The 17928-nt window shown below is 34.6% G+C and overlaps 1 protein-coding gene across 2 annotated transcripts in view; it reads left to right on the top strand.

Annotated features, from left to right (window-relative positions):
• Window positions 1-17928, top strand: part of LOC104147827 (WD repeat-containing protein 70) — a 146991-nt gene that overhangs the window by 38679 nt on the left and 90384 nt on the right. For both annotated transcript variants that reach the window (XM_068924694.1, XM_068924693.1), the window contains exons 7-9: window positions 5909-6042; window positions 13441-13594; window positions 16225-16301. In XM_068924694.1, coding sequence (XP_068780795.1) covers window positions 5909-6042; window positions 13441-13594; window positions 16225-16301 — 365 coding nt within the window. The remainder of the gene's footprint in view (window positions 1-5908; window positions 6043-13440; window positions 13595-16224; window positions 16302-17928) is intronic.

The following is a 17928-nucleotide window of genomic DNA, read 5'->3' as shown; positions in this document are numbered from 1 at the left end:
AACGCAAATATTAACCTTTATTTTTTTGCACATCTGAATAATAGCATTGCTTAAGCCATTCAACCGTTTTAAGTGTAAGCATTGACAGTACTTATAGATATCACTTGGAGTGTTATGTTTACAAGCTTTTGAGATTTAGTGTTTTTTTTTTTTTATATAGCAGCTGTTAAACATGGTGTTTAAAATGTTGGTTCAATAATACCTTTACATTATCATATCAGAAATGTTTTATACCTGATATTTCTTAGTTTTATTGATGAATGTAAATATAAGATTATGGTTCAGTACTGTTATTTCATTAACATAGCATTAACCTTTCATAAGAATTTATTTACATAGTTTTTAGAAAATGTGATTCTTTTAATGTGTTCTCAGCTAGTGCTAAATAGAAAAATATGACAGCCCAGTACAACAAAGCAAAATAGACAAATCTCATGATGATATTCAGAATGGGATGACCTAGCATATTGAAAACAGACAAATGAAAACGGCAGGCAAACTCTGAATTCTGTCCTCTGCTTGTGATCTTGAACAGATCCTACTTTATTCCTCTCTTAATTTGCTTATCTTTACATTTTTAAATATTATGCTTTTGCATTTTAGTAAGCCAACTCTCTCCTCTTTTCCTTGTTCAAAGACTCTTCTTCCTTTTGCACTTGGAACGCAAGATAACAGGCCGTTTCCATCATCTCTGATATTTTCTTCTAGTTGATCTGAGCCAGTCTATGAAATAAGTTAATGGGTACTCACTGTCAACTTAAGATCAAGTAGCTAATTATTTTTCTCAATTTTTTTTATTTGAATCTAGCTCTTTTCTCGTTGCCTTAGTAAAGTATGTCTTAGGACTCCCTATTACCCTTCTTATAATAACCCACACTTGACTCCATTTAACTCAACTGTAGTCTCATTTTCTTCTTCCTTCCTGTTAAATATGTTGTCTACAATTGTTAGAGTTCTCTCCTAACCAAGACCTTTCTCTAATATTACTTATGTCATGCTTTTCAAAGATGTTATTGCTGAAGTTTCTAATGACCTCTTCTGTAGCTAAATTTTCATACAGGTCTCCTTCATTCTCTTCGAAGTGCCTTTTATAAGCCATTCTCAATTTCTTGGAGCCTTCCTCGTCTTCCTTGACAATATTTCTTTGTTCTCAATATTTTTGTGTCTGGGTAACCTCATCTTCCAACACAGATTCAGCCGACTTTTGTGCTGATTGATCAGATTCCTTTTCTAGAATAAAACAAATTTCTAGCCATGAATATCCTTGAATCTGTCCCAAATCCTTTTCCCACGTTCTTCTTTGGTCGTAGAAGATGATGGTGCCACTGTTTGTCCTCTTCAGCTTGGGCCATGGCTTAGGCTTAGGTCAGCATATTGAAAGAGAAAATATTACTAGAATTTCTGTTATTGTTATTTATATCCCCCTGAAAGTGCTCTGAGCTATTTAATAGAGTTCTTACTGATGGCATTCCTGAGAATTCCTTGGGAGAGGAAAAAAAAACGGAACAAAATCAGCCTTTGAGAAAAATTATTCTTCATGAACTTGTAAACAATATGGAAAAAAATGTGTAACTTTTCTTTACTGACTTTTTAAGAAAACTTGTATATTCATTTTCTATTTATTTTAGGCAATTAATATAATCATTCTTTCAAATAATATAACATTCAGTAATAAATCACTTTGCAGTAATTAAGTTGATAGACTATTAACATCTATAACAAATTAAAATATCTAAAATAAATGATTTATGAATTTAATATCTGAATATTTAAGAATTCAAGTTTTATTTATTATTATTTATGCACATATTTTAAGGAAATTTCCAGAGGTTTATACTCAGTAAAGAACATAAATATTTTTATAAGCTTTCAGAAATAGTTATTTGCAGAAATACCTATTCATTAATCTTAGATCAAATATTGTGCTGTACCTTGCAGAGTGGAGAGGAGATAAAGCCAGCCTGTTTGTTTTGGTTTGGTTTGTGTTTTTTTTTTTTTTTTTTTTTGCTGTGGTGGACATAACGATGTAGACAAAGAAGAGGAAAGAAGCAACAATTGTATTTTATATGTGAGAAGCATTCTACAAGGGGAACCGTTGTAGTGTGAAAATAGAAAAATATTCTTTTTTAATTTTAAAAACCATGAAAGATGCATTGTATTGCGTTGTAAACAGAAACAAGTAGAGTGGAATTTGTGCACATAACGCATGTGACTTCTTTGCAGAACCACTGGTGAAAGTAGCTTTCTGTTTTCTGTGTGATCACGTGAATAGTGTAAGTAGTGCTTTGTTTCACTAATTATTTTGAATTGTGGAACATATTTTTGACTCCTTGGATGATGAGATCTGTTAACTGAATGCGTGATTAACCTGGAGATGCTCAGCGTTTCTGCGTGTTAGGTATCCTGAATGAAATTTGCATTTAAATGACATAAAAAAGAGGATTTTTTGTGTAAACATATAAGTGATTGCATTCTGCTTCACTCCTAAGTCAAATTTGTCGTAGTGATTTAATTGGTAACTGAAGTTTAATTCATTCTTAGGGCTAGTATAAAGCAGCAGTATATTTAAACGTTTGAGTCGGGGAAGTAAAATGAAAAAATATTGATTCTTTTTGTAAATCTATAAATTAGATTTGGGGGAAACTCTGGATTAGCATATCTGATAATCCTTTGCATCCTTTAGAAGAGTAGGGTTTTTTACATGTTATCTGAAAGATGGCACCTTCTGCAAGTGAATGGCTCTGAAACAAAACAGGACAATTAGATTAAGAAGGAATTAGTTGCTTGGTGAACGGTCAGCATCATTTCTGCAGTTTCTTGGTTTTCCTCAAAGTACTTTCTTCAAACTGCTGCCTATATCATGGGATTATATAAGTCTGAACTATAGTGAGATACCAGCCCGAGGAGCAGGGGTGAGCCTCAAGGAGAAAGTGACTAGAAATCAGTTTGTGACAAAATAAGGAGTATCTAAATGAACCTCTCCTGTGTGAAACTGAAAAAAGAAAACTCAAAGGAAGCCCATAGTCTTTCCGAGGAGGAAACCTTAGTTTTAGCACAACAAATTGTCCGTCTCTTACATTCAGAAAAAGTTCCATTCTTAACTGGTGTTTTTATTGAAACATATATTTTCAGGAAATTACTTTTTCAACTGGGTGCTGAAAAGGGAATATCTGATGCTAAATTCCATTTTCTTTACAGCTTTTTGTGGGGGAACTATTCAACAGTTTACGTAAGTTTTAGGAGTCTCAATAACACAGCGTACTAAAGCTTAAAAAAGGTACAGTAGTAGACTGATATATCTTTGAGACAGGGTTTTTTGTTGGTACTTTTATATGTCTGCATTAAATCGTGTGACTGTCAGTATTTTTTGTCCATACAGAGCACCATCCTTGTATGCAAATTATTCTAATTTTCAGACATGATTATCTGAAATTTATAATACAGATTTAGGCACCTGAAAGTATTTGGCCTGATTTTTCCAAGTTCAGCAATGCTAGCCTATAGCCATGGCATCTATCAATTCTGAAAGAAGTTTTTTTTTTTTTTTTTTTAATGAAGGTAGTATTTGTAGTAGGAGAAACAGAACCTTGTTCTTCAGGACTGTGGATCGTTTGGACAAACTGTCAATAGATTAAAAACACCTCTGTTTAACCTGACAAGCAGCCTTTGTGTTTCCACTTCTAATGCCTTTCCAAAGAGAGATTCAAATGTGCTTATTCACTAGTTCAAACTAGTGGATCTGCACAAATAATTTATAGACAAATGAATCTAACTATAACAGATAGATGGATTGCAGAAAAACTTTTTTTTATTCTTGATCTGGAGAGTGCTAAAATGCAGGTTTTGTCTGTCTGATTTCTTCTAGTGTTTGGAAACATTGAGTCATTCCATAGTAAATAATACCTTTGTGTGAGAAGTTAATTGGAACATTGGAACAGTTGGCAGGAGGGAGGGGAGTCTGTCTCTAGATTTTTTTTTTTTCTAAAAGAATAATGGTAAATTTGAACCATTTTAGATACAAAAGCTTTTGCACATATTAAAAGATTCTGAATTCATTTGGGGTCTGTAGCGTCCAGGATGCAACCATAAGTGCATTTATGTAGCAGGTACCTGTCTCCATATAAAGAAAAATCAAGAAAACACATCGTACATCATCATTATTAGAAGAAACATGTCTGGTTCAACACATACCCTTTCCATGGTATACTTTTTCCAGTTTTCAAAAAAATAAAATAAAATTGACTGTGGTTTTTCTCTACTGAAAGAGAATTCATAGGGTTTTTTTATTATTATTATTTATAACCTGTTTGCAGAGACTTTGCTGCAGAAGCTTATAGCTCGTACAGATTTAACAAGTCGAGTGTAACATGGTCAGTGCTTCCTCTGGTGTTCACTGACCTTTTTTGCTGTGATGCATTTCCTTATCATTATACTGAATTTTCTGGAGCTGATCAGCAGAACTTGCTAAAATTCTTCAATTTCTGTCATTCTAGAAACTCTGAAAATAAATTTCAACTGCATAGACTTGTTCTGTTTAGAAGAGTGTACACTTAGTTAAAAAATGAAAATTCTTTCATGTCCAAGTTCCTTTGAGTTATTGAAGGTAGATGGGCTTTTTGCTACTTCAGAGTTTACGTTAAAACTCTGGCAAATTACCTCGATCCTAAATAGAATGTGAGTTAGTATCTGTCTTGCACATGAAGATTTAATTAGAGCAAATAAATTATTCATTGTGAATAAGTCGAAATGTTCTTGGTGGAGCATAACTTTTTTTTCCTTGAGGACTTTCCAGCTAATCTTTTCAAATCCCTTTTCAGGCATTTTCTAGAACATGCCACTTTATTTTTCTTGTGTCTACCTTGTGGTGAAAGGGTTTCTGAATCTGGTGATCATCCACGTGCGATGATCCAGGTTTTTGTTCCAAAGGTTAAAACCATCCTCTCATTAGAGTCTAGGATTTACCCATGGTCTGCCTAACTTGAAGTGCCTAGTGGAGGTTAAATTATATACTATAGGTTAAAACATAAGCATGGATTCCTTATGAATTTTGTCTTCTCATGAAAACTCTTTCAATTGTTTTAACGTTTCCAGGTTAGGTTCTTATTTTATTTCTTATTCTTACATTGCTTTTTTCATTGCTTTTCAATGCTCCTGTGTAGAAGACGTAAATCTGGAGAGTTAGTCTATTTCCTTGATGACAAATTAGTTAGCAATTGTCTAGCTAGTTTTGTATTGATAATTCAAATCATTGCAGGTAGATAATATTTTCATGGATGTGAAGAGAAGAGATCTTTGAAGGCAAAGGGGAGGAGGGATGGTCTATGAGATACTCTGTTACTGTAATTTCTACAATAGCATGATTTAAACACTGCTGTAGTAGAATTATTTAAATAGAGATTTAAATTACAACTTTTCTAAGTATTCTGCTTTAATAAACCTATGCCTTTGATGATTTGGGGGTAACAGATGAGAGTAACAGACATTAAACATTCTTCCTCAAACTGCTTGGTGTAGCCTTAAGGAACTAACTTTTTATATGCAAATATATTTTTTTCAGTAACATTTTGAACTTTTTGATTTAAAATATTTTTCATTCATGAATTTTTAAAATCAACTTTCTTCTCCACCCCCCCTCCCCCAGTAAAATTACAGTGTGAATTAGCTTCTCTACTGTCTTCAGTGATGTATTCAGATGATGTAATTTCCACTTCTCCCTGCCCCTTCTAAAGTATTTGGACACTGTAGAAGGAAACTCAGAAACAAAACACAGCTGACATACAGAAGGACCAAATCAACAAACTGAATTCATTTTTATGATTTTAGTAGTATTTTGGTGACATCTGGAGAACTATAAGAAAAAGAATTAAAAGGTTGATTTTTTTTTTTTTTTTCCCTCCCTCCTGTGTAGGTTTCTGCTTTGGGTTTGGATCCTTCAGGTGCCCGTTTGGTAACCGGTGGCTATGACTATGATGTTAAATTTTGGGATTTTGCTGGAATGGATGCCTCTCTGCAAGCTTTTCGGTCCCTCCAGCCTTGTGAATGGTATGCATTAAGACTGTCTTTCTGACCTAAGACAATGCCTATGTTTACTAGAAGAATGCACTAAACACTTTAAGATAGCTTATTTGAAAGGCTTTTACATTCTATTTTCCTTCTTGTGGTAAATGAAATGTGAACCTAAAAAGTTCTTGTCTTTCAGTGCTTTCTCCAAAAAGACTTTTATATTTCCCCCTGTTAGCTACAGGTGAATTTGCAAATGTAAATTTTTAATAGCATCTCACCACACGGATGCAGGTTGATGTTCATAATTGTAATCACTGTTAATAGAATACACTTTCCATTTGTATTCCATTTATATAAAATTAACAAAGATGAGAAGAAAGTTAAACTAGCTGACCTCTTTGTGGAGACCCTGTAGAAGGAACATAATTTCTGTAGCATATGCCGGTATTTCTGAGACAGGGAATCAGATTTTTATGAGATTTTCTATTTCTGGAAGTGCTTGTCCCTTGCACTGCGTTGACAACTGAATAGCTACGTAAGAGGGCAAAAAAGCACAGATGTATTGTCTTAAAAACAATGAAACAAAAAAACTATGGCTGTCTGTGTACGTATTTGTGTGTGAGTGTGCAAATAAATATATTTGAATTAAAAAATACTGTAAACTTGTTTAGAGAGTGATTTCTGTGCTGTTCCCTGGTAATCCACCACACTTGGTTGATTTATTTATTCCAGAGAACTGGAATATGCAACTTCTTCAAAAAGCTGTGTCTCATGCAAAGCTAACTGATAAATAAGCACACTCATAAATTAATAGCAAAATTGTTCTAAAAAAATGATTTATGATGGCTAACTAACATGGTGCACGTTGTAAGATGCCTTGGTATGCTTAAAAGGGATTGAAACGCTTAGTAGCTATAGTAAGTACTCATTAGAATGTCTACTTTTTAATCTTTTTCTCATAAAAAGATACAGCTGAATTTTGCACAGGTTGGAAAGTTACAGTGAGAGTAACTAATTATAGATTTGCCAAGACTCCAGATAATGAAAACCTGCAGAAGAGTTGAAGCTGTCTAGCCTGAAAAGGAAGAGAATGAAAAAATCCTACTGATGTTCAAAACTACGAAGAATTAGGAAAATAAAAAGTATGCTGTGATTCATTACGTGACTCTGATGTCCTTGACAGACGTTAACTTGTTATATTAGGCCACAGAATGGCACATTTACTTTAAAAACATAATTTAATAAACATTCAGCTTTCAGGATAGTCAAACTCTCTGACTAGAATAATTTTCTAAGCAATTATTGGAGGTAAACATGAAGGTTATGGCAGCTTATATTTCAGAACAGAGGCTATTCATTCTAGGAAACTCCTCCTCTCTTTGGACTGTACTGCTGCATTAGGGATTACGTAGCATTATATGAGATGTTACGTTATGTAACATATATCAAGTATCTCATATTTCTCATTTATTCTATGCAACATATGTAATAAATGGCATTTGTGTCATTTCCTGATTAAACAGTCTTGTTTCAAAGCAGAGATGCTGTAATTTAAGCTGCAGTGCATATTAATTCTAGCATAAATGTGTGATGCTTTAGCTTTTATTAAATTGGGATTCACAAGTGACTACTAATTTTCCAGAGAGTATTTGAAAGATATTTATTCATGTTAGGGTTCTTTCAGTTTAGTAGTTACGATATCGATAAATGGGGGGAGAGGAACCTCACGGAGTTCAAACAAAGGGAAGGACAACGTCCCTCACCTAGGGAGGAATGGCCCTATGCACCAGTGCAGGCTGGGGGCTGACCTGCTGGAGAGCAAGTCCGTGGAGAAGGACCTGGGGTTCCTTGAGGACAAGAAGTTTACCATGAGCTACCAATGCACCCCTGTGGCCAAGAAGGCCAATGGTCAGAGAAGTGATCCATTCCTCTACACAACCATGCTGAGGCCGCACCAGGAGTACTGTGTTCAGTTCTGGACTCCCCAGTATAAGAGAGGTACAGAGCTACTGGAGCGAGTCCAGCAACGTGATAAGACGATGATTAAGGGACTGGAGCATCTCTCATGCTGCTTAGTAATAATAGTATAAGACTGAAATGTGCTATTAGTATAAAGATGACAAGTACAGCATATGTTAATATCCCATTTCGAGGAAAACAGCCTGCAGATATATTTGTAAGTTCCTTTTGGCAAAAAAATGGTGGTAAATATTGTGAATTTAAAGTGCTTGTTATTTCAGACATATTTTTTCATTTAATGGCGTGAGTTTTTTCATGTGACGTTTTGGTGAAACGTTCGTTCTCCTGGTTTGAGTATGTTGAAATCCAAAGGAAATATATAAAAATATGAATCAAAATAATATTAAAATTAACTACTTAAAGGTATAGCAATTTCACTTATATTGCAATTCTCATGTCCTAACTTTTTGCTTTTTTAAATATATCAGTTAAATACCTCTTCTATATCATTTTGTAAACATAAAGAGAGCTGAAGCTCTGCCTGTTAAAAAGAACCAATCTCAAGAAAAGCTTCTGTCATACTGACGTTGAAGCACGTGGTGAACACTGTGAGAAATATTATATAACCTGTGCCTATGTATATATTTTTTATTATTGCACTATGAAATTTATTGCAGGGACTGCGAGCGTTCACAGACCTTAATCTCAAAGAACTCTGAGGAGTTCTGATTTGGAAGTTTTAGATTTCAGCAGAAATCCAGTTCTGGAACCATAAATTTTGTTTTATTTTAAGGTTAAAATCCCAAAGAAAAATTCTATATTGTCCAGACCCCATTTTATAACATATTATCAAATTACTATGTTAATTTTTCTTTGGATTTGGAATGTTTAAAAAACAAAAACAAAAAAACCCCAAGAAGACGATAAAGTTGATACCTTCAAACTAGACCTTTGTGTTAATGGCAAAGACAGCTGTAAAGCAAACTTGTGTTACATGCAGAGAAATTAAATGTGTGTCCCAATATTGCCATTGTATTTAGTTCTGTTCTTCAGGTCCTGGCAGAAAGTACTGTATTTTCAGGTTTGGCAGCTTTAAGCCTAAATGTCTTGAATTAATGCTATTAAAGTGAACTTTTTTTTTTTGCAAGTTTCCCAAGACTTTTGCTTTAATGTTAATAAGAACCAAAAATGTTTTCTTTAAGAACTGCCTCTGCAGAACCTCACTCTTGGTCATGCTCCAATAAACATCTGAAAAGCAGTAACTTCTGGGGCCATAGCAACACCCTGCTTATGGAACCAAGTTCTGAACGTCATTTTAAAAGCTGCATTGCACAGTTACCCGTGTTTTTTTTTTTTTCTTGAGCTAAAGGTTGTGGAAATATCTTCTCTCCATCTTCCCCCATCCTGCCCCGGTCAATTTTTTCACCTGACTGATAGAATAACTCTTAGATTCATGTTCCCATTGTGCTAAGTGCTGTAAACTCAGCCTGTTAGAAGAAAGTTGCATCTAAATCTAAAATGAAGATGAAGTGCGTTCAGGCAGACTGATGTGAAACTAGAAAAAATGAGTATTGGTCAGATGATGATCAGTGCTGTGTTAACAGCATTATACTCTATAGTTTTAATTTATTTATTTTAGTGTCTAGAAGACAGTTTTGTTAGGAGACTCTCTGGGCCCTTATGCTCAGAAAGAAGGTTTTTATTTCCCCCTCTCCCCCGTCCAGGGCAGTCCATTTGATTGTGTATGGCGGCCTAATTTTCTTTGTGCACGAGGCATGCATCAAGCAAAAATCTTTTAGTGTCGTTTTCATATCTTTTTGTTTTTAATTATTAAACCTCAACAATTAAAAGAAAAAACATGAATCTGTCCTTCGGAGATATGTTGGGTATTTTCTTTTTGACAGCATTACAGTGGGAGAAATACAGCTAGATAAGTACTTTATTCTACCCAGATATGACTCAGAATATTTTGAGCTATGTATGGATTATGTGGAATAGAAAAAATACTTGGAGATATAACTGTGCAGAAGGTTTTTAATTCCCAAGATCTGTTTGTTGCTCTTAAGTTGAATCTAATGGATTCTTTAGGTTTATTAGTTGTCTGCAGATATTATTTTAGAATTCAGATACTGTTCCCTGTGTCTTGCAAGTTTCCTTTTATTTTAGTTTCCTGGGTATTGCCTTTGAGCTTAATGCCATTGGCTTTCTTTCCTCTCTCCTGTGCATGTATCCATTTTTGCTCTTGAGGCGCAGGATGATGCTGTTTCAGACATTGCCTCTGATCTATTTTGGAAATTCCCAGATTTGACAGTCTCCTTTCTACTAAGACTTAGAGTGTATAATACTTTGGCCAGTTAGGCTGCCAGTTCACATTACATAATAGGGCGCTTGAAGCAATTTTTGGCTTTTGAATCATAGTGCAATCAGTTGTGCCAAAATTTGCTTGAATGAGAAACTTATGCTTAGTTTACATTACTACGGTCAATGCTGAACTTTTAAAATATGTATTACAGTGTTTAATGTGTTCTGGGCAATAATTCACATATTGAGGAGAGATTTAACGGATGATAGCTACTGCTGAGTCAATCATAAAGTCACTACCCTATAAACCATAAAATGTTAATTGATGAAGTTACAAGTTCCGCACACAAAAGTTTTTGTTCATCATCCGAGTGTTACTTTTTAATGTAAAATTTTATGTCAGTAAAATTAATTTCCTTAAAGTTGCTAGGATTTGAATGCTCATGATTGTGTTTTTCATCAAAAGAAGGGTACTCCTTTGATACAGAAATATAATTTCTTGATGCACTTGAACAATATTTTTTAGTGAGATGCTCAGTTTATTGAGGAGAGGTCTGATGCTACGGGAATCCAAAGCTAACTGAGAGGTGCACAGCATGCTGATCCTTAGTTGTGGGCGAGTTAGCTGTGCAGCTGAAGTATTAATATGAAGTAACATTGTTGTTCACGTTCTATTAGCGTGTTAGAATATGAATTCTGGTAGGTATGGAGTGTATACGCTGCCTTGCGTTCTCTGCCATTCTCGTGGTAGGGTGTAGCCAGGTAGAAGGGCAAAGGGAAACCCGCTTCAGATACAGCATTTACAATGAGCCGTGTATGTAAAACAATGTTGAGAGATGTTGAAGCTCTCATTAAGACTAGAAACAGATCTCTGATTCATCATCCATCTCCCCATTTTTAGTTAATCCTTTTTGTCGTCTTGGTATTACTCCATGATTTCTGTCCCAAGCTTTCTTGATCGATTGACTGCAGTTAGTATGCAATAGTTTTTGTTGACCTTATCAGTAAAATTTTATTTGAAAATGCTTTTGAAAATACTATACAACAACATGGAGGCCACTGGCCTATGGGGCAACAATTTACCTTGTTTTAGGAATCAAACAATATTGTTATGTTCTTTACATTTTATCTGGGATTGCACAGGATTGGCACTTTACATGTTATGAACCTTAAGAAGAAATGATCTTTTTTTTTGATATTTAAAGCTAATCTGTAGTTGATAAAATGTAAAGCTAATGCCAGAAACTTAAGTAATTTGAACGGTTATTTCTTAAGGCCTATGTTGCTTGCTTTTGCATTGATTTCAGCAGTAAAAATAACGTAGCATGATTTTCTCATAAGTTGCTATTTAATACTCTTTATTTGCTTTGCTGTTATTATTGTGATAGTGAATCACAGACGGTAGCTAGCACTATGTAGTAATGTTTCCAGATTTTATCAAAAAGATACTTAGATTTTGTACATCTGAAGAATTTTGCTTTTGACATGGAAGTCTTTGACTTTTCTACTTCTTGAGAAAGTCAACAGTTAGCACAAATATTTATTTTTGACATTCATATGTTAATACAGACAATTGAATTAGTTTGTATTTGTATTTGTGATCCTTCTGTTATTGTTGAGGTCTTTTTCTTGATCCTCCTTCTGAATTGAGAAGTCAGTACTTGTGCTGAAATTTTCATGAACACGAATAGAATCGTATGGTTCCCATATTGTAGTATAGTATTTTCAAAAGTATTTTCAATTAAAAGTTTAATGATAAGATTTGCAAGAACTGTCGTATACTGATAGTGGTCCGTTGATCCTTGTTCTGTTATGAGGTTGAAATCATGGTTTTGTAATTAAGCGTCTGATACAGCTTTCCATTGCAAGGTGAATTTGTTTACTGTTCTATTTCAACTTCCTTGTGAAACCTTCTGCCTTCGTTGTATCCAGATGGTTTGGTATGAATGACGTGGTTCTTCCAAGCATGACAAACTCTCTGTTTAATTGAACAGGTGACCTTACAATTTTTTTTTCCTGTAATGTCTAATCTTTTGGATTTATTAAGAACAAACTTCTCATCCAACCTGATCTCATGATAGGTCTTGTGGATGTGAAAAAAGAAATAAGAATTTGCTATAGTTTATCTTCTCTAAGGCTCTTGATACTATCTTACATGCCTCTCATATTGGCAGGAGGGGAAAATGCACTTTGTATAAGATAGTAAGTACTGCAGATTGGAAAGCTGTATTTGGACAATAATACTTACTAGTAATTCATTGTGTGACTAAAGAGACACAGAACTGTCCTGTTTTCAGTGCTAATCACTAATATTTTCATTCGTGACTTGGATCACCAAATTGAGAGAACCTTTATTCAATAGGCAGATAGTAACAAGTTGAGAAAGGCTACAAATGTTTTTGAAGCTACTATAAATACAGAAGCTGCTTTTGAAAAGAAAAAGAATTTTCAGTCCTGAAGAGCTGAATCTATAGCACACACTCTTCTTCATTTAGAGTTCATTTGCTCTGAGGGTCTTCTAATGTACATATATTGTGTACATAAGTAAACCCTTACTGCAAATGAGCAATCATCTAACACATACAAAGACTGGGCAAATTGTTATCTACTGTCCTGTTTTCAGAATTGATGATACGTTTACTTTATCTATGTGTTTGGTGAAACTGTAGCCCTGAACCTAGAAAAAAATGGAAGAACGCTGACAGATGACTAATTTTCTATTGTAAAATTGAGTTTTATTTAGCACTGCAACATCTTTTTACAGCAATTTATAGATTACTATAAATACAGAGGTTGCTTTTGAGGAGACGAAGAAGAATTTTCAATGCTGAGGAGCTGAAACTGTGACGCATTCTTCACTTGGAATTACAAGAGCGTTCTCGAATACGTTTACCAGAAATTTTAGGTGCCAACTTTGTATATATTATTGCTTGATAGGCTCTGGTTGAAGAAAGTAGTGCAAGACACACACTAATAAAAAGTTTCAATCCATTAATACCAGGTTTTTATTTTTCTTATTTATGGTATAAGAATGTGTGTGCATCTATTTCTACTGTACATTTTCTAACTGTCAATACATTTGTTTTAGTGTTGGCTTACAGAAATGGAATTTAACTGAAACATATTCTCTCTCTTTTCTTTTCTTTTCTTTTTTTTTTTCTTTTCTTCTCTCTCCAGTCACCAAATCAAATCTTTACAGTATAGCAGCACAGGAGATGTTATTCTTGTCGTCTCTGGTAACTCGCAGGCGAAAGTTCTTGACAGAGATGGTTTCCCAGTAATGGAATGCATAAAAGGAGACCAGTACATCGTGGATATGACAAACACCAAGGTAAAGCAAGAAATGAACTGAATCCAAGAACACAAACCATATAGTGTAGTTTTACTCTAAAAGTTCAGTAAGGAAGAGTGCAAAGCCCTGCCCCTCTGATGGAATCACCCTGTGTATTGATACGTGCTGGGAACTGATTGGCTCGGAAAGGACCTCAGGTTAGGATGGATGCCAGTTTGAATGTGAGCTAACTGTGCTTTCATTGCATATGAAACAAAGTGTAAGCTAGGCCACGTTAGGAGGCACATGGTCAGCAGATCAAAGGCAGTTACTGTCTCCCTTTACTCAGTGCTGTTTGTGTCGTGTCTGGAATACAGGGTCTAGTTTGAGGCCCTCTGTTTCCGGTTGGATGTGGAGAAACTGGAAGGGGTCCAGGAAAGGCCTTCCGAGGTATTCAGGTGTCTGGAGCCTGTGCGTTGAGAAGAGAAGTTGACTAATTTGTGCTCTTTTAATCTGGTGAAGAGGTATGTGAAGATCTAATAATAGCCAATGGCTATTGCAGAAGAGTTGAAAAGGTGATGGAGTGAAACACTTCTTCATAGTGGCAGATAGTAGAAGCAGAGGTAACAGCCACAAGCTGTGACTTCAAAGCCTCAGACTGGACGTTAGTAGAATTTTTTAAAGTAGGAAGATAGTGCAGCACAGGAGCGGATTACCCAGGGAAGGTGTAGGAGGTTTTCAAGACTCAGCTAGACAAAGCTGTGGCTGACCTGATCTAGTGTTGGCTATCATCTTGCTTTGAGCAGGAGGTTGGACTGGGTGACTTCCAGAGATCTTTTCCAACTAACTTTTCTATGATTCTTTGACAAAATTCATCTCTTCAAAGGTGTATATAGTGAAAACTTCCAGCTGTCCCCTTACCCCTGTCCAACCAACCAAAACAAAAATTAGAAACTATTGATCTGATCTAGTCTCTTGCTTTATTTTACCCTCACCTTTAGGAGTTGTCCATTCCTTGCTGGTCCCATTTGCTGCTATTGAGGCAAGGATGGGAGGTTACTTTCATGCCATGAGAGTACAAGACTAATAAGCAACAATGTGCGTGTTTTTATTAGTGGTTAAAAATGCAAATGGAGAAATCATAATTCGACCCATAATTTTGAAAAAATTGTACAGCTGTTGGTTAGGTTTTGGTCACTTTTTCATCTTATTTCCAGAAACTATGAGAGAAGGATTGTGTTTACATATATGATTTTGATCAGGTCAGTTTTATAAATAGCTTAATAGCCCAAAAAGTAGTGATAAAATCTGTTGCTCAAATGGATGATAAAGTTGATTTATGTATTGCTTGTAAAGTGTATTGCCAAATAACTAGTCTAAATACTATTCTGCCTTAAGCAAAAGTTCTTGTCAGATCACTATTTCTTTTGGCTAGTAATGTATGTGTATAAAACCATCAAATGGTAACATCTGCTTTAGTTCTCGTTTATTTAAAAAATAATACAGATTTTTTTCTCTTGTAAGCTTTTGGAATTTCAGTGTGTTGTGGTCCTACAGTCAAAATAGTAATTTTTTTTTTTATATTGCCTCATTAACTTTTCAGTATTTGTCCCTCTGTATTTGTGCTTGAAGCAAAATGAAGTAATTCAGGTGTTGCAGGTAGAGTTTCCAAATTTCTCTTTGAATGTAGTTGATGAGCATGTGCTTGTGCTTCAAAGATGTAAAGTCGACTGGACAAAGGCATTTTATCTTCTGAGTCGTCATAATAGCAGTCTCTTACATTTGGATAAAATCTCTACCTTCTGATTTTTCCATCCTAAAGGAATAGGGCTGACTACTTAATTTACAACTGAATATCTTTGATGAAAAACTCACCTTAAGTTAAATCCATCTTGGCTCTAGAATTCCCTTTCCTCGGTTTGCACTAAGAAGGCTAATGTAGTTTAGTTTGGCATTGAAGGCGTGTGCTGTAACATCGTTGATAAAGGATTTTTGTGTAGCTCAGAATAGCTCTGACGGCACCATGCTGACATGCATTGTTTCATCCATTCTCTGAATTATGGTTCTCCTTAGAGAAAAGTGGCGGTTCCCTGTGTGGCAGTATGATGCCATTCCATTTTCTGAAAGAAAAAGTAAAAATGAAAGAAGAATGTGTGGGTTTCTGTAATTCCAAAATGAAAATAAACAAGGATGAAATGAATTAAGATATATAAAATCTGTTAAATCATTTTGATTTCAGTCAGCCATTCCTGTGGTGAGAAGGTTTTGATTCTGCCCTCAGCTTTTACTCATGGTTCCATTTTATGGATTTGGAGTAATGTTTACAAAACCTTTTAAGATTCTCAAAGGAGAAGCGCTGAATAAGAGAAGCCTTTCTCATCTTGTGAAGTGGTGTTGTATATATTTTTATAACATGCTCAGTATTTCAGACAGATTTGATTTAGCTTTATTTTAAAGTATATCTTTACATTGAGTATTTTCTTTACATCTGCTGTTCCTGAACTTACTTGATTATATTCACTTATGTATTTCAAGGGCTGTTAATTGAAGATCTCTATTTACTCATGCAAGAGGCATATCTTGATAGCTAATAACAATATGGTTTATAAAATATGATCCTAAAAATAGGTACTTTAAACTTTTCTTTTCTTAGTAGAGTTTGATTAGTATGTCTGTGTTTATTTTCTTAGGGTCATACAGCAATGCTCAATTCAGGCTGTTGGCATCCTAAAATAAAGGAAGAATTTTTGACGTGTTCCAATGATGGGTGAGTATCGAGGCCTGTCTTTCTCAGGGCTTTTTAAGAGGCTTGTTTGGCTTTTGCGTTTTAATATTGTGCCCAAACTTGTTTTAAAAATCATCCTTTTAAATGTGATTGAGTGCTCAAGACAATGTTAGATGAGATCTGGAAACCAAAGTTTTACTTGTTTAGCTTCTAAATAATTAATGTGTTTTGTCTACATTCTTTTAATTTTGTAATTTAAACTTGCTTTTGAAGGTGGTATTTCATGAGAAAGAGTTCGTTAAATATGTTGAATTACAAAAGTTCTTGCACAAAACTTAACACCTCATTTAAACTTTATCTCCAGATGTATCTTCAGATTAGAATGATTTTCACATAGAGACTAGAACATAAACGAATTCCCTGGCAAGACAGAGTATTTATTTCAATGGGAAGTTGCAAGTTTTAAGTTATTGTGATTAATATTAGTTGATATTATTTGACAAGTGTCAAAGAAACTGTTGGAAATGAGTTTGTGGCTTCAGTCTTGATCTTTGTGGTAAGAATCAAATCGCAAAATGTCATTGTGGCAATTTCATTAGTTACTAACCTTACTGCAGCTGCCAGTAGCAAGATTAAGAATGAGTTTTGGACTGATAATTCAAATACACCATCCCCTTCGCTCCAGACTGACAGTGCGGAGTTGGAAGAGTGAATTGCCCCTTCCTTTATCTGTAGTCTCTTCAGTAGTAAACAGAAAACTCTAATTTAGTAATTGCTTTAAATGACATTTTTTCCAAAGTGACTGTCTTGCCAATCTAACACCCAGATAGATTTGTACACAAACATAAACATATAATGTTAATAGGAAAGTTCATAGCTGCTGATAAGGCTGTGTCAGAAGAACAAAACTTAAATACTACCTTGTGCTTTATGGAGTATTTTAATCTTAAAAGCACATGAAAACAAAGCCAACTGCATCTTTTTCTCAGCTTGTAGCCACAAAAGTTTTGCTTCCTTAATAGAAATATTTATAAAGTGTTAGAATACTTGTTTTAAAATGTTTGTCGCGCATTTAAATGTAAAGAAAGACTATTCTCCTACTTCCTTACAAACTTGAGTAGTTTGTAGATAGTGGAAAAATAATTTATTATAAATTTTCAAGATTGTCTAATTTTGTCCCATGTAAACAAATGTCTAAGTAACCAAATATGGATTCGGTTCGTCTCCGATGCTTAAATTGCTGTGAATTGAAATGGTCTGGTCAAGTAAGTAAAATCCAGATAAACACAGCTATAAATGGATGTGTAATTGCATTTTCAGCGACACTAAATGGCTGACATTAAAGGAAAAATATTTTAAACCCATTTCGTTTTGTTTCCTGCTGGTGACAGGTTTTTCCAGGATTAGGGCATGTCATGTGAAAAGTAACAATTTGGACTGCTTAATTTGCAGCACAGGACTTGAATGTTAAGGATAGTATTCCATCTCTGGAGGAATTCTTTTTAACAATGCCATAAGCAATTGCCATAAGCAATTAAGTCTCAAGGATTTAGTCAGTAATTAGTTTAAGACTGGAGCTATATTTTAAAGAAGTAAGTAGTCTGTGGAGGGACTCGTTCTGCCAGTGTCTTATGAGCTTGAAAAACTATATAATTACTATTTATAATAT

This window comes from Struthio camelus, chromosome W, assembly GCF_040807025.1.
Source record: "Struthio camelus isolate bStrCam1 chromosome W, bStrCam1.hap1, whole genome shotgun sequence".
NCBI classification, from domain to species: domain Eukaryota; kingdom Metazoa; phylum Chordata; class Aves; order Struthioniformes; family Struthionidae; genus Struthio; species Struthio camelus.
Note: the sequence above shows the minus strand (reverse complement) of the source record. Positions and strands in the feature narration are given on the sequence as shown.